Consider the following 21,682-nt stretch of genomic DNA (forward strand, 5'->3'; position numbering starts at 1 on the left):
TCGGGATCGGGACCGATGACCCCGTTTTCCACAACACAACCAAGGATGGCGAGGCGGCGTGTGCGGAATACGCACTTCTCCTTATTATAGGTCAGATTTAGGAGTGTGGCGGTGTGGAGGAATTTGTGGAGGTTGGCGTCCTGGTCCTGCTGATCATGGCCGCAAATGGTGACGTTATCCAGGTACGGGAAGGTGGCCCGCAGCCCGTTCTGGTCTACCATTCGGTCCATCTCACGCTGGAAAACCAAGACCCCGTTGGTGACACCGAAGGGGACCCTAAGGAAGTGATAGAGGCGGCCATCCGCCTCGAAGGCAGTATATTGGTGGTCTTCCAGGCAGATAGGGAGCTGGTGGTATGCAGATTTTAGGTCGATGGTGGAGAACACCCGATATTGCGCAATCTGATTAACCATGTCAGATATGCGGGGAAGGGGGTACGCATCCAGCTGCGTGTATCAGTTAATGGTCTGACTGTAGTCAATGACCATGCGATGATTCTCCCCAGTCTTAACAACTACTACTTGGGCTCTCCAGGGGCTGGTACTGGCCTCGATGATCCCCTCCCCTAGGAGCCGTTGTACTTTGGACCTGATAAAAGCCCTGTCTCCAGCACTGTACCGTCTGCTCTTGGTGGCGATGGGCTTGCAGTCGGGGGTGAGATTTTCAAACAGTGAGGGAGGGGCGACTTTAAGGGTCGAGAGGCTGCAGGTGGGGCGCGGTGGGCAATCGAAGAACTGGTGATTGCAAACGGAGAGCGGGGGAAAAGGCCCATTATACTCCATGGCGACACTCTTAAGGTGACTCAGGGAATCTAGCCCCAGGAGTACGGCAGCGCAGAGTTGTGGCAGCACGAGGAGCCTGACGTTTTTGTACACTGTGCCCCGTACAGTCAGGGTCGCCACGCAGTACCCGAGGATATCCACCGAGTGGGACTTTGAAGCCATGGAAATCGTTTGCTTCACTGGCAGTACTGAAAGGGCGTAGCGACTCACTGTGTTAGGGTGAATAAAGCTCTCCATACTCCCACAGTCAAATAAACAGTTTGTAGTGCGACCGTTTACCTCGATGTCTATCATGGACCTGGCGAGTTGGTGAGGCCTGGATTGGTCCAGCGTAACCGAAGCCACCGTTGGATTTTGCGACACGGCTGAAGACGTCCAAGATGGCGGCCCGCACGGCTCACACGCGGCTGAAGGTGTCCAAGATGGCAGGTTGCACGCGGTGCTACTGGGCTTGGAGATCGACTTCGCCCTGTTTACCTTCGCGTAATGGACCTTCTTTCCACACCCGGAGCAGATCGCATCCTTCGCCGGGCAGCGTTATCGGGGGTGCTTCCCCAGGCCGCAGAAGTAGCACTTTGGGCCTCCAGACACTGCCGCAGCGGTCGGGTCATTGGTGGGACGTGGCGTGGCGTAGGCCTGCGGCCCTCCCGAGTACAGAGGTGGCGGCGACTGCGGCGTCCACGATGCGCCCCCGTGGTCAGGGGTGTAGGCCTCGAGATTACGGAAGGCCACCTCTACCGAGTCGGCAAGCGCTACAGTCTTTTGTAGGTCCAGCCCACCCTGTTCCAGCAGTCGTTGTCGGATATAGTTTGACCTGATACCCGTGACATAGGCATCTCTGATTAAGCCCTCAGTGTTTTGGGCGGCTGTTACGGCCTTGCAGTTGCAGGCCCTGCCAAGTGCTCGCCACGCACGCAGGAATTGGTCGCCCGATTCTCCTGGCTGTTGTCTACGAGTAGCCAGAAGATGTCTGACGTAGATTACATTAGTCTGTTTGTTGTACTGGCCTTTTAAAAGTTCGATCGCATCCTCGTAAGTTTCAGCGTCTCTAATCATCGAGAATACTTGATCGCTTACCCGGGCGTGGAGCACGTGTAGCTTGTCGGTTTCGGTCCGGACGATGGAGGCGGAGGAGGTGAGGAAAGTTTCAAAACATCGCAGCCAGTGATCGAAGCTGTTAGAGGCTCCTACGGCTTGAGGATCCAATTCAATTCTATCGGGTTTTAGTATCTGCTCCATCCCAAAACTTTTTGCGAATAAAATTGATGCACTGTCAATCAAGCAAAGACTAGTTTGTATGCAAGAACAAATAGGATTTTATTCGCAAAAGACTTGGAGCACACCCATGCTGATGAACTGGTCCAGAGACTGAGGCAGGGGGGTTGGGAGCAGTCACCTTTATACCTAGACCAGGGGGGAGGAGTCCCAGGCAGGGCCGGCAGGGGCATGCCCAGGCATGTCACACACATACACACAGGCAGTAAGCTTAACAGTGCTTTACCACACCCACCTCCTTGACCAAGCTTTTGGTCATTTGCCCTCATATCACCTGATGTGGCTCGGTGTCATTTTTGCCTTCTAACGCTCTTGTGAAGCACCTTAGAAGCCTCAAAATAAATACTAGTGATTGTTTTAAAGTTTATTTGTTAGTCACAAGTAGGCTTACATTAACACTGCAGTGAAGTTACTGTGAAAATCCCCTAGTCGCCACACTCCGGCACCTGTTCAGGTACACTGAGGGAGAACTTAGCATGGCCAATGATGTGCGGGTTAGGTTGATTGGCCATGGTAAATTGCCCCTTAGTATCCGGGGGTTTAGCAGAGTAAATACATGGGGTTATGGGGATTGGGCCTGGGTGGGATTGTGGTCGGTGCAGACTCGATGGGCCGAATGCCCTCCTTCTGCACTGTAGGGATTCTATGAATGCACTTAACCTGCACATCTTTGGATTGTGGGAGGAAACCAGAGCACCCAGAGGAAACCCACACAGACACGGGGAGAACGTTCAGACTCCGCACAGTGACCCAAGCCGGAAATTGAACCAGGGTCCCTGGCGCTGTGAGGCAGCAGTGGTAGTCACTGTGCCACCGTGCCTCCCTTGTTGTTGACATAAATAGAATCTACCAACAGTAGACATCTGCGTTACATACAACATATATACCATTCAGCCACATTTCTCGGAGTTTTATACAGTGGGGTGGTGTAATTAGAAAACTCCAAAATGAATAGGATGTGATTCTATGTGAATGATTTTCACTTTTGGAGTTGGCTGCTGTAATTATGCCCTTTTGGAGACTTCATTAGGAGAACAAGGGATTTATTTACAAGCCATATAGAGCAGCTGCATGTTTGCAGCTGATTCTAAAATACCTCAGTCTTAGGGGAACTCCTCCCCCTGGGGTGATGCCCCATTCTGTGTCCCGATTGGTCACCTGGGTCAGATGTCCTTAAATGGAAAATCACCACAGCTGCCCATCCCAATTGTGAAGGGACACCCTTGACTTATAAGACCCCCCCGCTCCATTCTTGTTTACTTCAAACTAGCGCAATGCAGAGTGCCAGACAGCAGGTCAATATCATAGAAATCATAGAAACCCTACAGTGCAGAAACAGGCCATTCGGCCCATCAAGTCTGCACCGACCACAATCCCACCCAGGCCCTACTCCCATATCCCTACATATATTACCCGCTAATCCCTCTAACCTACGCATCTCCGGACACTAAGGGGCAATTTTAGCATGGCCAATCAACCTAACCCGCACATCTTTGGACATGTGCCCCAACCAGCAGCAACATAAATGCAGTGGAAGGTCATGATCTTACAAAGGACGCGATGGGTGCTGTCTGGGGTGGTAATGGGATCTCAGAGTGACAGAAGCCCAGATTAATTTTGTGTTCATCTTGCCCTCTTTTTAGGTAAATGAATTGGCCGGGAATCGAACCCGGGCCTCCCGCGTGGCAGGCGAGAATTCTACCACTGAACCACCAATGCACTTCACCTTGCTTACTTGATGACTACTTGTATAGAAGCAATGTGCAGTGGTAAGGAGAAAAGGCAAGGGGATGGCACTGACTAAGTCATGATGCTCATTTCGAGAACCAGTGCAGACACGATGGGCCAAATGGCCTCCTTCTGCCCCGTAACAATTCTGTGAATGAGGTCCTGAGGTCATGAAAGATCCTATAAAAATGTAATATTTTTCATTATGAAAACAAAATAAGAGCAAATCCCAATGAGAGGTTTTGCTGGTGAAATATAAAGCAGGAAAACAAATCCTGTGTTGCTGCAGGTAGTAGAAAAGGAAGAATTGTTAGAAGATTGTTAGGGGCAGGAAAGAGATTGTGGAACTGCTGAATGTGAGGGGATGATGTTATCAGACTAATGCCAAGGCAGCTGGTGGAATTCAATTCGTAAATCTAGAATTAAAAACCAGTATTGGATTTTTGTAAAAACCCATCTGGTTCAGTAATGTTCCTTTAGGGAAGGAAATTTGCCATCCTGACCTGATCTGGCCTACATATGACTCCAGACCCCCCCTTAATTGCCCTCTGAAAAAGCCGTTCATTTGCACCAACCAACTGCAGAAAAGTCAAAAAGCAATGAAACTGGATGAAAGCCTGGCTTTGGCCTAGGCACTGGCAATGATGCACCATGCCCTGTTGACCCTGCAAAGTCTTACTAACATCTGGGGGCTGTGCCAGAACTAAGAGAGCTGTCCCACAGACCAGTCCAGTAACAGGCTGACATTGACATTTCTTTCAACTGCACCTGACAAATCTGCAAACTCTACCACCAAAAGACCAAGGGTAGCAGACGCAAGGGTTCACAGCGGCCTGCTAGTTCCCCTCCAAGTCACTCACCATCCTGACTTGGAACTATATCGCTGTTCCTTCGTGGATCTGGTGGATCTGCCACCAGATCCCTCCCTAACAACACTGTGGGTGTACCTACACTTCCTGTGTACGAGGCAGACTAGCATAATAGATGGAAAGCAAAGGAAGCAAATCCTGAACTCTGGCCCCACTACTGTGTTGGATGGCAGGACTTTTATCACTGGGAAATAATGTTCAAAGAAATTGAAAAGGAAAAGTCCAATTTTGTGTTTCGAGCTCTTATGTTTTTTTACCCCCCCAGAGTTGCTTGCAGACATGTATTGGAGATTAATCTGCCATTCCTGGAAGCTTCACGGTGTGGCATGATGACACAGTGGTTAGCACTGCTGCCTCACAGCACCAGGGACCCGGGTTCAATTCCAGCCTTGGGTCTGTGTGGAGTTTGCACATTCTCCCCGTGTCTGCATGGATTTCCTCCAGGTGTTCCGGTTTCTTCTCACAGTCCCAAAGATGTGCAGGTTAGATGGATTGCACTTGCTAAATTGCCCCTTCGTGTCCCAAGATATATAGGTTAGGGGGATTAGCAGGGTAAATACATACGGTTATGGAGATAGGGCCTGGGCCAAATGGCCTCCTCCTGCACTAAAGGGATTCTTATGATTCAGGGTACAGCTGTTAGTTTGTCAACCCTAGAAACCTATACTGGTTTAGTCGGTGATGCTCATGTCTAGGGTTGCCAATTTTATATGTTCCTGGAGGTCTCATCACATGACTTGCCCCCCATGCTCCAGCCATTAGTCGGCCAACACATAGAAGAATCATAGAATCCCTACAGTACAGAAGGAGGCCATTTGGCCCATCGGGTCTGTACCAACCATAATCCCACCCAGGCCCTATTCCTGTAACCCCACATATTTACTCTGCTAATCCCCCTGATACTAAGGGGCAACTTAACCCACACATCTTTGGACTGTGGGAGGAAACCGGAGGAAACCCACGCAGACATGGGGAGAACGTGCAGACTCCACACAGACAGTGACACAAGCTGGGAATCGAATCTGGGTCCGTGGCGCTCTGAGGCAGCAGTGCTAACCACTGTGCTGCCCCTAAATCCATCCTTGTGACGTACTGACCTTCCTACTCCAATTGGAAAGCAAAAAGACTCATTACACAATTGGGTGATGATCGACTGTCAGAAAGTCTTCCCCCGCAATTTTCAATATTTTTTATATCTGGTTAAGGGAAATGTTAAAAAAAAACATTTTTAATGTCCCTATGATATTTCTCCAGAGCTGTGTCCTGGAGGGTGAGCTTGGGGGATTGGAGGGTTGGCAACAGCACTCAGAGCCCCGGAAGGAAGAAAGACAGCAGAAAGAAGGGCTTCTCGGCCTTTTGGCTAAGATCAAGTGTAGTATGGTCGGCAGCCCATGGTCGGCAGCACTTGGTTGAGGTCATTGGGTTACACCGAAGCTTCATATGTTTCATATGAAGCAATTTTTTAAAGCGGCATCTCGGCCTTTTGGCTAAGATGCAAATGAGCTCAAGTCTTGGAGGAGGAACCTCCCCCTTCTCCAATCAGCTTGGCTCATGTAGATCAGGCCCAGGACAGGGTGGTTTGGTCGCTCGCCCTGTCTTGTCAGCCTGGATCTGAAATGTCTCAACTTGTTGAGACTCTGAATTGGATTTGATTTGATTGAATTGGAAAAGTATTAAAAAAAGGGCGACCTGTCACTCAGAATGATTGACAGTAGGGGGCATGCCTTAGGCGTGACGTCATTGTGGCATGGCGTGACGTGGAGGGACGTCATTGCGGCGTGACGTGGCGGGACTGTAAATAGGTGGTCTCGCGCTGCTTGGAGCGGGTGAGAGTGACGTGTTTGCTGCGAGGAATGGGCGGTGAGTGAGGCTGGGGGAAAAAATACGGTTAAAATGGCGGGGTTTCCCCTCCCCTCACTAAACGCAGAAAGGGGGAGGAAGAGGAGTTCGAAAGGTCCTGCCCGGTTATATTCTTCCGTCTCCGTTATTCGGGGGCGTCGAGTGAACGCGGCGGGATTTGCCTTGGGCCCGAGTGCTGCAGCGGCCTGTCCTGAGTGACTTCCTCTGAGGAGGCAGGCAGATCTGCCGGCCCGTCCTCTCACTCGGCCCAGGGCCTCCTGCCTTAACCCCCATTCACGGGCCCCACTTCCCCAATCTGTGTTTTTTTGGGATGCACTCAGACTTGTTTTTCGTCACTCAAACTCCTAAAACCCAAGCCGCCATCTCAGTTTTGGCGAGGAGTGAAAGAATTCCTGCAGGCTTTAATTTCATAAAGGAAGTACCTTTGTGCTTGCAACTGCCGTCCCACTTGATGTTTTGAAAGGAACCTTCGATTAAACTTTTAAGGCGGAGCGCTGTTAAATGGATGCTGATTTATTTTTTAGGTTTTGCACGTTTTATGCAATTTCAAGATTAGACAAATCACTTTTTAATGTTATTTTTTCATGCAAAAATTATGCTAAGTGCTTGGTTACTGGGGATTGGCTGCTACAAGCTTTGCAGCTTCTTTTGCGTGCAGACTGCTGGTGGAAGTGGTACTCTCCATTTTGTGAGTGTGTACGCCTCCAGGAAGCTGTTTCCTGCAGTGTAGAATTGACTCTGAAAGTTGTGGTTTCTAAGATCTGAGAGTTTAGACTGGAAACCACTATTTTAAACCTCCTCTTTGGCTTCTCTTTGTCTTGTTCAGTTGGTGAGAAATTAAACTTTAAAAAAAAATCCACATCTCAAGTATGTTCATGGGGCAGTCATGTCATCTCGTTGTTTCAATGATGGAGAATTTGCTGCTCGGAAGGTCGTCAGCATTTGAAAGTCATTGGAATATTTTTTAATTGCTTTTGTTGGAAGAATTATTGGGTTTTCAAGGCTGTAATGAGTTACTTTGAAGTTAACTCTTGTGATACTATTACTTTCATTGGTCTTGCATCATTTTTAACTATCTGCAAATTATTAGTTTAAATATTGTGATTTTTGACTGAGCAAACTGGAGGTAGCTGTCTCTTCTGAACAAGTGTTACAATGTCCTTTTTTTTCCTTGTGGAGTGGGTGCTAAATGTCATCGCCAGGCACAGTGACTATAATGTACAATTGGATTCGGAATAGTGTGGTATTTGGTGAGAATGCAGTTCTGAATAGTTCATTCATAATTAATTGCAACATATTTGAGTGAGATTATTCTGTGCAAAAACACCTGCAATAATAAACAATCTGTGGTTATGATCACTGCATCTAAGAAAATTAACTGAATAGATCTTGAGAGATTCTCCATTTTGAATATTTGTTTATCATTTACTTGCTGCCTTCCTGTGAAGGATGCATTGCCAGTGTGTAATGGAGACTCTACTGGAAATCACTTTTAAAGAGCTGTCACAGGCACAATGGGTCGAATGGTCATCTTCTGTGTTTGTCCTATAATGCCTGTTGAAATATTTCAATGGACAGAAAAGTGTACACCAGCTATTTGAGTGGTGTAGTGCTGTTTTTTTACCTGCTACTTTAGCCTTGTTTTCCAAAACATGTCACATTACATTTAACCTTATTCAAAAGGGGTTTAGGGACATAGGATTTGGCAAAGAGCAATTTGGTTAAATCAGCTGTCCTGAGGGATGCTTGCAGTTGGTGCTGCTGTCCTTTACAGAGTGATATCTTGTTGGATGCTGCAATTCAGCTAATGTAACATAGTTTGGTTAGAGAATGCAGAAGGAAGAAATAGAGCAAGAGAAACTGCAGGATGTGAAAGACGGAAGGAAGTGAAATTTAAAATGTCGGACTTGAGAAATCAGCATCTATAATCAAGGCTAACATTTTGTTAGCATTAACCTGTTTCATTCAGTTGCCCTGCAATACTTGTTTGATTCTAGATGTCCAGTGTTGTTTTACTTTATTGGCACGCTGACGTAAGTAAAACTCAAACTGCTAGTAAAACCGCTTTGGTATAAATTCCAAGATCTCCTGTACTTGCTACTTGGATCTGACTGACATAACCTAAATTCTCTGTGTAGTACTGTCCATCATGCCCCTGAATTTCCGAGGTGGGTTAGACGTAATGTATCGAGAAAAGTGAAACTATGTACTGCTGGGGGAGGGGAGCAATGTGGGTGTAGGAAGTTGGTGGGGAAGGAATGTGCTTAAAAATATAATGTGGGTAGACTAGAAGATGGATGAGTACAAGAAGGTTAGAGTCTGCTAAGATCTTTGAGAACCAAGCTGGATGCAGTACAGAGTACAAAACCTATTTGGAAAGGCTTTTTAAAATACTTTTAACCATCTGGGGAACAGTGGAACCTGCTGAATTGCTTCAAATGTTCAAGGAATGGCAAGTATTCAATTAATTGAGGAAGTGATTGCGCTTGTACAGGGAACTGAGGTGTCCGGGCATTGGAGAGAATGCAGTAACTAAATTGATACGTCTGGTTTAACTACAGTCGTGAGGAACGGCTGTAGAAGCTGGGAAAGAACACCCGCATGATCTTATTAGCGATCCTAAAGGCTAGAGACCAACTTCATGTCAAAATGTTAATGGTGACAGCAAATAGAATTTGCAAAGTTGGAGGGATGAAGACAGTTGGGTTTAATTTGAACTGTACTGAGTGTTGTGAATGGATTATCCATGGAAACTATGCCATTGCATCAGCAAGTTCAAGAATATTGAATATCTGGCCAAAAGAAAGAGGTGAGGTATCATAGGATTAGGCCACTTCTGACACTGGGCGTGTCCTTCATATGTGCATTGCAACATTACTGCTTCCCCAAGTCTTGGTCAAATTGCAAAACGTGAAGCCATGAATGTAATAGCAAGGGTCAACACGCTTCAAATAGTGTAATGTTGTTGGGTAATTAAGACTTTGGCATGATACACAATTGTTTTTAAAATGTTACATTGTGGTAGGTGTTTGTAGCTTTTGGTGGAGTCATTGTTGTCCAGTGTCTTAATTTCAGGGATTGGTGGTTGAATTAGTATTTGTATATGACCTTGTCACCACTGAACAAGTATATATTGAATGAAGTGACAGATGGAATAAGTTGAAATGTGTGGGTGTGTGCATGGGTGGAACTGCTATTTCTATAGTGACAGTTCCTAAAACCTCAAGCTGAAGAGTAATGTTGCAGCACAGTGGTTAGCACTGCTGCATCACAGGGATCTGGAGACTGATCTGGATTCGATTCCAGCCTAGGGTGACTGTGTCTGTGTGGAGTTTGCACGTTCTCCCGTGTCTGCGTGGGTTTCCTCCCACAGTCCAAGATATGTAGGTTAAGTGGATTGGCCATGGTAAATGCACAGGGATAGGGGGTGGGATGCTCTTCTGGAGAATCAGTGCAGACTCAATGGGCCGAATGGCCTTTTTCCACACTGTAGGGATCCTATTTGGCAGAATGTTTTTTTTTTCTTGCTTTTATTTTTGCTTGTTTCATTTGCAGTGGATGATATCTCCAATCAACTGTGACACCAGACTTGGGTGAGCCTATACAGAGCACATCTGTATGTTTTGTAAGTTATTTTTTGTTTTGACTTTGTGAAACTTGCATTTAATATAACTAAAGCCTTGTAAGAATTTATAATCTCATGGTAGTTCTGATTTTGTTGGTTCCATATTCAAACTGCATTTAACCAGAAAGTTCAGTTCATTGCAATTTATTTTTTAAGATCACGGTTGGCAGACTGAACCAAAATTCTAGTAGTAGGTTATAACAAAATACACTTCAGGTAGTCTAGCCCACTGATTTGGTGAAGGCTTTTGTGCGATTGAAGTCTTGGTAAGTGTTTAAATTCAGTGCCTTTGTATCTTAGGCTGTCGCATTCGTACATACAGAAACAACTGACACTGGGTTCTGTAATGAATAATACTTTCCGAATTTGAGTTCAATCGTGTCTTGATCAGCACTACGTTGTTGAATTCCTAAAAGCAGCAGGCATGTGTATGTGCAGAACACTGATCCTTAAATGCTAATCTTGTTAGAACGTGGCCTATACAGTTGGGCAGAATCCAGGGTTTTTGTTATGTTTGCACTCTGCAGTTCACAGAATTGAGTGCAGAAGAGGCCCTTCAGCCCATTGTATCTGCACTGATGTGTAAGAAACAACATAGAAACCTAGAAAATAGGTGCAGGAGTAGGCCATTTGGCCCTTCGAGCCTGCACCACCATTCAATATGATCATGGCTAATCTTTGTCATCTGCAAGCAACTTACTAATCCTATCTATCTCTCCTTTTTTGCCCCCCCCCCCCCCAAAAACAAAAGTCATTTTATGTTAATATAAATAAATAATAGGGGGCCCAGCACAGATCCCTGTGGTATGCCACTGGGCACTGGCTTCTGTCATCGCCCTCTGTCTCCTACAGCTAAGCCCCAATTTTAAATACACCTTATCAAATTACCCTGTGTCCCATGTGTATTTGCCGCCTTTATATCTTCCATGTGGAATCTTGTCAATGGCTTTTTGAAATCCATATCGACTTTGTCAACTGCACTACCCTATGGGACTAATAGGACTGATCTTCAAAAGACTTGATGGCCTGAGTGATCCCCTTCTGTGCTATTTTATGGTTACATCATGGAGAACTCTTGAACATTCTCACAATTAGTGTCTTTTCTAGCGCAGGTGAGAAATTTGAGGACTTCGAGTGGCCTTTCATTATTATGCCATAAATACAAGACCATAGAATGCTTCTATATTTCTGCTGTGCCAACATCCAAACAGATGTTCTTTGCAGAACTATTTTTGCACTCAACCAGAATTTTCCATGTTTTTGCCTATTTACAATTCACTTGCATATTTTAACACCTGATTTCAGTGCATACTTTATTGCCACTTATGTTTTCAAGAACATTGAAGATGTTGGCTCCTCTATTAGGTCTTATAGAAGTCCATTCACACTGTTTTTCATTCTGAAGCTTCAGTGACCCTATCACTGCAGTGAGCAGCTAATGTGTCTTAAAGGTTGTCTTGCACAGTAGCTTAAGATATAAGTTTGTCTCTTTACCATTTTTATCTGTTGGAGTTCTGGAATCTTGAATATCACTGAACATAAGGAAGTGATTTGTGTCTCTTGTGCTGGGTATTCTAGGCCCAGCTGACTATCCACCTTTCCACCCCAAGCTATTAATCTGTTTCAGGTGTCTGTCATTTTTTTAATTTGGGGAACATTGAAGAAGCTGATGCCAGGTTTTACAGCATCTTTATTCAGGAACTTCAGTGAGCCCATTGTCATATTGATTTTTGTCCATACAGGTGGTGGTTGACCTATTTTGGAAAGTTTCTGCCTGTTTTTCTCCGACACTGATATCAACAGGTGATTGGCCATGGGAAACTTCTTTGATATCTTTAAAGGCTTGCTTGGAAAGAAAGAGATGAGAATTCTGATGGTTGGTCTGGATGCTGCTGGAAAAACCACCATTCTTTACAAATTGAAGCTTGGGGAGATTGTTACCACAATACCCACCATAGGTATGTTCAGTTAATCTTCAAGTCAATTACTCTGGGCAGGAAGAGTTGATGCTACATCAAACTGCCTACCTGATATGACCTGACTAAGCAGGAAAGAATAACCTGTCTTGTTTTCTCAGGTTTTAATGTTGAGACCGTGGAATATAAAAACATCAGTTTCACTGTGTGGGATGTTGGTGGCCAGGACAAAATCCGACCACTGTGGCGCCACTACTTTCAGAACACACAAGGTAAACAAGTGATTCTGTTTTTACCACCTCTTCCATCTGAAAAATAACCTTTCGGTGTCGTTATCAAGAGTAGGGAAGAGACATGTATCATATTTGACCTCTGATTCTGTGTCTGAATCAGTGGTTTTATAGGAATGTAAACTGAGTTTTAATCTATCTATTGAGTATTATGCTGGCCTTTTGCTTCTGGGTCCTGGGTTTAAATCCAGCCAAATCTTGATTGCAAGAAAAAGGTGAAGTGGTCATTTTAGTTATGAGTTTCTCTTTTATTTTGGCAGTCCAGGTACACCTCACTAAAGCTGGTGGGCAGGTATTAAGAGTAATCAAGGCCAACATAACATTAACATTTTACCTCAATGGGGCAGGAATACAAAGGATAGGAAGTTGTGTTTTTTTTTAGAGCCTTGGTCAGATCCTATCTGGAATGCTGCTTTGGTTTTGGGCACCAGCCCTCCAGAGGGGATATATTGGCTTTGGACAAAATGCACTGCATGTTCATCAGAATAATACCAGGGCTTAGAGTTAAATTGACAGCTTTCATAAGCTTGGCTTGTGTTTCCTTGAATATAGATTCCAATCTCAAGGTATTCAATGGGTTAGATACCATTTCCTCTCGTGGGGAGAATGCAGAGTAAAGGAGCACCATTTTCTAGTTGGAACTGGGCCATTTGGGAGTTAAATCTGAAAGTAATCTAAGGCTGTGGATGCTGGGATAATTGAAATTTTACAGTTACTATCTTTCATTTGGTAAAGATATTGAGAGTTATGGATCAAAGGTACATAAATGGAGTTGTATAGATCAGCCATGATATGGTTGAATAGCACAATCAAATCCGGCTCAAGTGCTGAATGGCCAAGTCCCGTTTCTGTTTCTCTAGCTGCAGGGTTCCTGTATGCAATAACAGTCCCATCTCTGTTCCTAAAGGGGCCCACAACAATAAGCCACACTATCTCTTTACTTTTCCATATGATGAACCTTGTACATCATTAGATTTCCTACTGCTCTGAGGGAAGTTGAGATTTTGAGGATATGGGAAGGAGTGGGTATGAGCAGGAGAAATATTAAACATCAGATGTTGAGCTTGCATTTTCGCTTTTCTAGGGTTGATATTTGTCGTTGACAGTAATGATAGAGAACGTGTGAATGAGGCACGTGAGGAACTGATGCGGATGCTTGCAGAGGATGAATTGCAAGATGCTGCTCTACTCGTCTTTGCCAACAAGCAGGTAAATGAGCCACTGGGAGGTAGTTCACTGCCTCATTGGACAGTGGCAATAAAGATGGCCCCAATGTCAAACCTAGATTTTGCATGAAGTGACTAATCTTTGATCATGCCTGTCTGTCACAAACCTGACATGTATCCCACTCGGGTGGAATGAGCTCTGAACTTTAATGCAGTGGCCTGATATTTCATTGCAGATGCAGTGACTACTTGTGACAACCGATGAGCCGGGCTTTCCCCATCGAGGTGGAAATGCAATGAACTGTTATGCCTATGGACCCATTTCTAATTTGTCTGTGGCTGCATCGCAAATACTGCATTCCAGAATAAGGCATTTGCAATTTGGCGCAATTTATAACCTGACTATTCTGATCAGCAAATCAGAAGCGGCATTTCTCTGCGCATTTGAGCTGATAGAACCAGCAAATTAACTTTTCTCTTGCAATCAAGATATTTGAGTTAATTGCTTTTTTTCAGGGATTAAAGATAAATGCATATATAACTCTTGAAGCATTTCAAATAAAATGAGAACTTTCTGCTTCAAGCGGAGCAATCCCTACTTCACTGATATATCTCAACCTTGCTATATTTATTTGTAAATCTTCTCTCATAGCTCCACCTCTACTTGTGAAATCCTCATCCATGCTTTAGTCTCCCCAGTCTTGAGTATTCCAACATGGTATCTGCTAGTTTCTACACTCATCCTACAAAACGCTGCTATCCACGTCCTAACTTGCACCATGTCCAGTTTACCATCAACCCTGTGCTTGCTCACCTATTGACCTATGTCAGCACTCAGTTAAGCAATGCTTCAAGGATAAGCTTGCTCTGCCATTCAATAAGATCATGGTTGAAGGGGCTGAATGGCCTACTTCTATTTTCTGTGTGCGCATGTTAAAATTTGCATCCTTATTTCAAATCCTGGTCCTCTCTCCCTATCTCTAATTTGTGCAATGCTCCAATTCTGGCCTCTTGAACATCCCTAATGTACTCTCTTTTTGCATCTTTACTATATGAAAGGAGCTAAATAAGTTGTTGCATCCAGACCTACTTCATGAAGTGTGGTGCCCAGAATTGTAACTCCAGGTGAGGCCTAACCAGTGAATTGTAGATTCAGCAGCATTTCCTTGCTGTTACGCCCTGTCTCTATATAAAGACGAGGACCCTGTGTGCTATTTTAACCAGCCTTCACAACAAAAATTTGTGACCCCCACCGCCAGATGTCTGTTCTTCAAATTGTACGATATTATAGTTTATATTGCCTCTTTATTCTGCCTTACAAAGTGCATCAGCAAATACTTCTATGTTAAATTCCTTCAACTATGTGTCTGCCCCTTTTGCCAGTCTGTCTCCCCCTGCACTCTTCTATTGCTACTATCCTCACTGTTTACTATTGTGTTTGTGGAGTTAAGCAAGGGTTGGGGGGAGGGGGTGTGATTTTTAAATTGGGCTTTTGGGAGCAGGGACAGTTTTGCAGGCTTCTCATGGAGCAATATAATCCTGAGGTATAAATGTTGCCTCTTCCTCCTAGGATCTGCCGAATGCAATGAGTGCGGCTCAAATCACAGACAAGCTGGGCCTGCATAACCTGCGCTGTCGACGCTGGTATATTCAAGCCACGTGTGCCACCAATGGTGACGGGCTCTACAACGGTCTGGACTGGTTATCTGTTATTTTGAAAAAGAAGTGATGACTGCTTTCCAAGGATTGTGTTTGGAAAGATTGACTGTCCAGATGAGGTGAATTTAGCCACACTGACTTTTTTTACTTTCATCGTTTCCTTGGGGTGTGGTGTCTTGTTACTGTCTTGAATCGGGGATGCAGGCAATAGCGTCTCTTTGATTTTATGTAGTCTCTCTTCCAAGACTCCTCCTCCAAAGCAGCTCCTTTTGGCTTAATGTGAGAAACTGAAATCTGAACTGGACCTGTGCAGAAAGAGTTAATGAACCAACAATACATCAAGATTTCATTCGATCAATGGTCCGTTTGCCACATTCCAATAAGTGGACCTTTTTTGCTCTTGTTTTTGAATTGCGCTTTTTGAATACTGCTATAAGTTCCAACAGTTCTGTTCATTTCCCCATGCTTCATTGTTGCGGTCTCTTTCTGCTGTGGATTAGTAAATTTTTCTGGGTATATTTTAGATTTTTGTTTATTGCATAGCCAGTGACAGAATAGGTACTGTAAAACTGGCCTTATTAAACACTTTACCTGTCCACCTCTGCAAAATGGTCTGGCTTTGGTGTCTTTGCATGATTGAAGTTGGAAATTGTGAATTCACTTTATAGTGAACGCACCCAATACAGTAAAAATTTGTTATCCAGAATGTGCTTAACTGGAATTCTGGGTCAGGTCTGTCTATTTTTTGGATTTGGTGATGTCAAACTCACAGTAATGGTTATTGGGTAGTTTTGATCTCGGCCTCCCATTACTCCTTGGTGACGTTGACTTGATTTGTGTGCTCCTGCAACTCTCGAGACCTCAACACATGCATGGTCATCCTGGTGCTTTCTCAATTGGATGAAAACATGGAACCCACCTTGCATTTCAGTTAACCAGCAACTTCCATTCCCAGAGCATGCAGGATAAGCATTTTTTCTCTCTCTCCCTCTCCCTCTCCCTCTCCCTCTCCCTCTCCCTCTCCCTCTCCCTCTCCCTCTCCCTCTCCCTCTCCCTCTCCCTCTCCCTCTCCCTCTCCCTCTCCCTCTCCCTCTCCCTCTCCCTCTCCCTCTCCCTCTCCCTCTCCCTCTCCCTCTCCCTCTCCCTCTCCCTCTCCCTCTCCTCCCTCTCCCTCTCCCTCTCCTCCCTCTCCCTCTCCCTCCCCCCCCCCCCCCCCGGCGCCTGTTCGGGTACACTGAGGGCGAATTTAGCATAGTCATGCACTGAACCAGCGCATCTTTCAGACTGTGGGAGGAAACCAGAGCACCTGGAGGAAACCCACGTGCACGCAGGAAGAACATGCAGACTTCGCACAAAGTGACCCAAGCTGAGGCCGCAGTGCTCACCACTGTGCCACCATGTTCATCCCATTCTTTCACTTCTGGGGCCCAGATTTGATTTGATTTTGGCTTGATATGTGAATGTTGCCTTCCTCTCTGGATCGAAGGGCCCTCAGTGAGAAAATCATGCAAGGTCTGGTGGCTTTCAGAAGTTGACACTTAAATTTGACAGAAATTGTAATCTGCTTCAAACCTTTTAAATTAGCAGGAGGGATCTGATTTGAGTTTTCTGCTTTAGGACCACCAAAGATGTGCAGGTTAGGTTGATTGGCCAGGTTAAAAAAAAATTGCCCCTTAGAGTCCTGGGATGCGTAGGTTAGTGGGTAAAATATGTGGGGGTAGGGCCTGGGTGGGATTGTGGTCGGTGCAGACTCGATGGGCCGAATGGCCTCCTTCTGCACTGTAGGGTTTCTATGATTTCTATGATCAGTAGCAGGAAATATCATGTAACAGGAAAGCTTTTTTTTTTGATCAGTCATCCAGCCAGCCCAGAACACTGCATACCCCAATATAGATCAGGTGGCCAAATACAAAGATTTGGGGGGGAAAAAATTACCTTTTTTAATCCAGAGGTCAAGCGGCAGTTACATAAGTATTTACAATGATATAGGGAGAGTAGATGGAAATTGATTTTCAAACACAGGAGGTTTTTACACAAGGGGACAATAAGGCAGTGGAATGGATTACTGAAGTTGGTGATTGCATTGTCAACTTCAGGAACAAGTTGAATAGGTGATTAAAAGAAATGGAGAGATGGGGAACAGCACACTGAGTGGAGGCTGAATGCAGTTGGGTTGAACAGCTTGCTCCAAGTGTGTATTAGAATTACAGCACTAAACAGAAATGTTAACTCCTGACCTTGTCATTATGGGGCTGAATTATTTTAAACAGCTTAATCTATCTAATACTGTAATCTTTTTCAGCTTTGTATTCTATTTTAATTTAGCACCTTGTAAAAGTATACATGAAACATTTCTGAACTAAAATTCCTCAAAGTTGGGCTTTTCTGGAATTGTCCTATAGTCAATTCCAACAAACATCCATTCCATTTGGGCCACAAATGAAGGCAGCAATTCTCTTAACTTGCTAATTTATATTTGACTTTTTTCATTTTGCCCTGCTATAACCTTGCAAGTTTGTTTTTGTGTAGCAACTTGTGTTAAGTACACTATGCTGCAAATCCCAGAGGGAAGAGTCGTGCATCACATTTGCTTGTAAAGCAGTCTTAAGATAGTAAGTGCTTCTGAGCTACGGCCTCAACTGAAGGCAAATTTCGATTGTAACATTGCCTGACTAAACAGTAATTATGCTGAGCCTTTCTTTACTTGACAGTTTTTGTGGACGTGACTTTGCCTTGGGAGTTATGCAATATATAACACCCCAGTCCTCGTGTCTGATTTGCTGTGTGCCATGCTGCAGGACATGATCTGGTGGCTTTAAAACAAAATAAATGAAATATTTCTATTCTTTTGTTGCTGTGTAGCTTTTACTGCAAGATAAGCTCTCCAGGATGGGGAAATAATGGTGAGCAGGTCAACTAACTTTTTTCTAAATATTGGACCTTTTTTTTGACCTAAGATACTTGTGTATTTTGTTTGAGCTGATTCTGGCACTGGGTTTTGGTGAGCAGCTCATCAGTGCCAACAGTGGGCAGTGATGGAATTGTCTGGACTTCACTGGGTCATTTATATAACAGTTTAATTCCAGTCCTTCAAGGAGAGGGGATTACTGCTTTAGTTTGCTTGGTTGGTTCTCGCTGTGCTGTTTGCACTTTAGCACAGCGGGACTGGGGAAGTTAGATAAAGCTAGCCTTGAGGAGCAGCATTGAGTAAACCGGAAACCTCTTTTTGGGCTCTCGTCGCCACTAATCCCATTCTCTGCTAATCCGGCTCACTTTGCAGATGAGTGACAGGAGTGTTTGAAAGGCTGTGTGCCACACCAAGGGTCTCCTTGGTCAGCTGTTGGGTCCCAGTGGTGCTCATGTCCACTCCTGGTACAAGTAGAGAGAGACTGAGCAGGAGTTTTGGGAGCCATTCTCAGCTCTGGCCTATTCAGGGGAGTCATCACTCATCTGTCTGTCTCCCTCACTTTCAGCCTGTTCACATTGTTCCCTGTACAACCTCTCCACATCACATGTCACAAGTGTTGACCCAGGCAGTAATCACATTAAATCATGAGAGGATTCAGCCATTCTGTCTTTTCAAATGCACAGCAACTGACAGTGGTATGTAAGCAGGGAGAGTGGGGAAACACTGCATTTTTTTTAATCGAGGAAGAAGTGCACAAAAGACTGAAGGCTGGCATAATAGGCAGCAGCAGTCCCTGTGAAGAATTGTCCAGATTCTTCTTGTTACCATAGATGCAGAGCTCACCAACACCCCTCTGACTTTCCTGAGACATTTCCAGTAAGATGCAGATCTCATGTATTCCGATGTTGCTGAAATGTCTTTATTGATTAAAATGGAGCTTGCTTTTCATTTCAGCAGATCTGATTTGTGTTTACTACGAATTACGCAATAAGCCCCAGAAGCAGTTTCCATCTTCAATTTATTTCATTTTGTTGTTCTGAAGTGGAGATTCACATTCCTACATGCTTGCTTAGAGACATCTCTGACAAATTTTTCTTATGGATTGACAAGCAAGGAATGGTGTAACAGGATTTAATTTCCATCTGAATAGGCATATTTGAACTGCAAGATGCCACTTGTCCTGAATATCACACTTGAGTATTTTTCTTGGTTTTATATTCTTTGAAAGTGTGTTAGGCCTGAGTCCATCATCTATGGAAGGAAGAATATGATATGGCATGTTTTAGATATTTTTGGGCATTTTTTTTCTCTGTAGCATAAAAGAAGCAAGTGGACCAAAACACAAGTAAACAAGAACAATCCAGCTTCATACCTTGCTGTGCATGGCAACTCCGATTTATACTTGCATTAAAATGTTCATACACTCACTCTTCACTTTGCATGCTCGTTGTGGTGGTTAGAAACTTATTGCACTAGCCCTTAGTGAGCTCCTCCTTTCCAGGAACATCAGTTGCTAACTCCTTGGCTTCATCAGTCAGGAACATTACTTTTTAAAATCATGCAATGCGCAAACTAGCTGCTGTTAACTTGCGCAAGTGCAGTGCAAAAACAATTCCATGCTTTGTGAAGCACGTTTGGTCTTCTGAGGAAATTAAAGGCGCTATATGAATCCAAGTCCTTTGCCTTGTTTCCCCACCCCTCCAGCTGGAAAACAAATGTGGATTGATTATCATGTTTTATCCATGTTTGAGTTGAGGTTTTTCTAGAAATGGTCGGTATTAGGAGCATTAGTGGAGTTGCAGATTAAAAAGCTACTTGCTGTGCTGCATGTTAAAGTTTATTCAGATTAATTTGCGCTTTTAGCTGTAAATGTATTGCCTGCTCTTGATCTGCACTGTTCCCTTGTCGGGTGCATAAATTTGGTAACGGGAGGAATATCCTTGTTGGGCTAGTACATCCATAAACCAATGCAGAGTATGAATGTCTGTTAACTGAAGTTTTGTCCAGTGTTTGCAAACTGTATATGAACTATCACATTGCTCCAAGAAGCTCAAGTTCTTGGTCTTGGACGACTTCCCTGCTGTTTCAGCTGGCTAAAGAAATGAGGGACTACACAGTAGAGATCGGACAGAGCCCAAGTTCATTCCCCTCTGTGAATTGGTGCATTTGAGCTAGAGAAGTAATATGGAAACTGTTAAGCCTTCGTGCCACTGGAAGTTAACCTGCACTTCTATGCTGCTTATTCCCTGACACCATTTCATAGGGAAGGACCCCACTCAAACCATTCTGGTGAATTATAATCTCATAAATTTTAAAAATACTTTTGAGCCCCTCTTTTTTTTACTTTTTACCTTGTGTGATATCCCTGTCTTTAAATGCACAGGATAATTGTTACAATGGTGACATGTATGGATGCCTCAATTTTTCACCATTAATATTCCTGCAGTTGTCTTTGGTTTTGCAATGCATTACATAATTAAAAATAACTATTGCTAGAGTGCCTTTTTGTTCCTAAGGAGATGGCTGACCGGCTGTATTGTCTTGACCAAGTATCATTTATCCCTTCTTGCTTTTAGACACAGGATTTGCTATTTCTTCAGATCCCTCTGGGAAGGGATTTCCTTTCGGGTTCATACACAGGACTCCTTTAACTATTGCGTTTACTTTGCTCCTTCATTTTAACGTGGAGCTGTTGAAAAGTGAGTACCTTAATGTAAGGATGTTTCATCTAGGCTGTTCAAAGTCCAAAGATGTGTGGGTTAGGTTGATTGGCCATGCTAAAATTGCCCTTAGTGTCCTGGGATACGGAGGTTAGAGGGATTAGTGGGTAAAATATGTAGGGGTATGGGGGTAGGGCCTGAGTGGGATTGTGGTTGGTGCAGACTTGATGGGCCGAATGGCCTCTTTCTATGCTGTAGGGTTTCTATGATTCTATGAAATGTCTATCTTGCCTTCCACCATGTGCTGACAGTCCAGGAGATGCATCTGGATAACTGATTTTAAGGAAATGCCAGAATTGTTACAGCACAGAAGGAGCTCCACCAGCTCTCTAAATGAGCAATTCCCCTCGTGCCGTTCCCTTGCTGCCTCCCTTTTTGGATAATTCTCATCCTTTTTTGAATGCCTGTCAAATCTGCCTCCACCACACTCCCTTTCAGACACTGCATTGCAGACCTTAATCACTTGCTGAAAATATTTCTCATGTCACCATTGCTGCTTTTGCCAATTACTTCAAATCAGGGGCCCCTCATTCTTGATCCTTTCATAAGTGGCAACCATTTTCCCCATCTCCTGTTAAGGCCCACTTGCGATTTTCAATCTCTCCTCTCCTGCACCCCCTTTAGAATTGTCTATGTTCTTCCTACAATTTTTTTGGCATCCAATCTTTCCGAGATCCTCACTCCTTTCCTCTGCATTTAGCCCTTCCTCGGTGATTACAATCTCTTCCTCCTTCCTCTTGCCCTCTTCTTGCGGTTCGCTGTCTTCCCATATTAGGGTGGCACAGTGGTTAGTGTTGCTGCCTCACAGCACCAGGGACCTGGGTTCAATTCCCACCTCAGGTCATGTTTGCACGTTTTCCCTGTGTCTGCATGGGTTTCCTCTC

The 21,682-nt window shown here is 44.4% G+C and overlaps 1 protein-coding gene and 1 non-coding gene across 5 annotated transcripts; one reads left to right on the top strand and one right to left on the bottom strand.

Moving 5' to 3' along the window:
• Positions 1-3,705: 3,705 nt before the first annotated feature.
• trnag-gcc (transfer RNA glycine (anticodon GCC)) lies at positions 3,706-3,776 on the bottom strand. Its single transcript has one exon. It is a non-coding gene; the product is annotated as a tRNA-Gly (tRNA).
• A 2,630-nt stretch (positions 3,777-6,406) lies between these two features.
• LOC144482036 (ADP-ribosylation factor 1-like) lies at positions 6,407-16,154 on the top strand. Of its 4 annotated transcripts, none has more exons than XM_078201316.1 (6): positions 6,407-6,514; positions 10,070-10,139; positions 11,882-12,097; positions 12,217-12,327; positions 13,430-13,554; positions 15,082-16,153. In XM_078201316.1, the coding sequence occupies exons 3-6, from the start codon at positions 11,953-11,955 to the stop codon at positions 15,238-15,240; spliced, it is 540 nt and encodes a 179-aa protein (XP_078057442.1). In that variant the 5' UTR covers positions 6,407-6,514; positions 10,070-10,139; positions 11,882-11,952; the 3' UTR covers positions 15,241-16,153. The 4 variants fall into 4 exon arrangements, with proteins under 4 accessions (XP_078057442.1, XP_078057444.1, XP_078057443.1 ...); XM_078201318.1 differs by having other exon boundaries at positions 6,428-6,514; positions 10,070-10,107; positions 15,082-16,154; XM_078201317.1 differs by having other exon boundaries at positions 6,483-6,608.
• Positions 16,155-21,682: the final 5,528 nt, after the last annotated feature.

The sequence above is a fragment of the Mustelus asterias genome, chromosome X (assembly GCF_964213995.1).
Source record: "Mustelus asterias chromosome X, sMusAst1.hap1.1, whole genome shotgun sequence".
Classification (NCBI taxonomy): Eukaryota; Metazoa; Chordata; class Chondrichthyes; order Carcharhiniformes; family Triakidae; genus Mustelus; species Mustelus asterias.

Excerpts from the sequence above, each read along its gene's own strand:
- LOC144482036 (XM_078201316.1), top strand. The coding sequence starts at position 11,953 with ATGGGAAACTTCTTTGATATCTTTAAAGGCTTGCTTGGAAAGAAAGAG. Across the intron at positions 12,098-12,216 it reads TACCACAATACCCACCATAG|GTTTTAATGTTGAGACCGTG; the intron begins GTATGTTCAGTT and ends TTGTTTTCTCAG. Across the intron at positions 12,328-13,429 it reads CTACTTTCAGAACACACAAG|GGTTGATATTTGTCGTTGAC; the intron begins GTAAACAAGTGA and ends TCGCTTTTCTAG.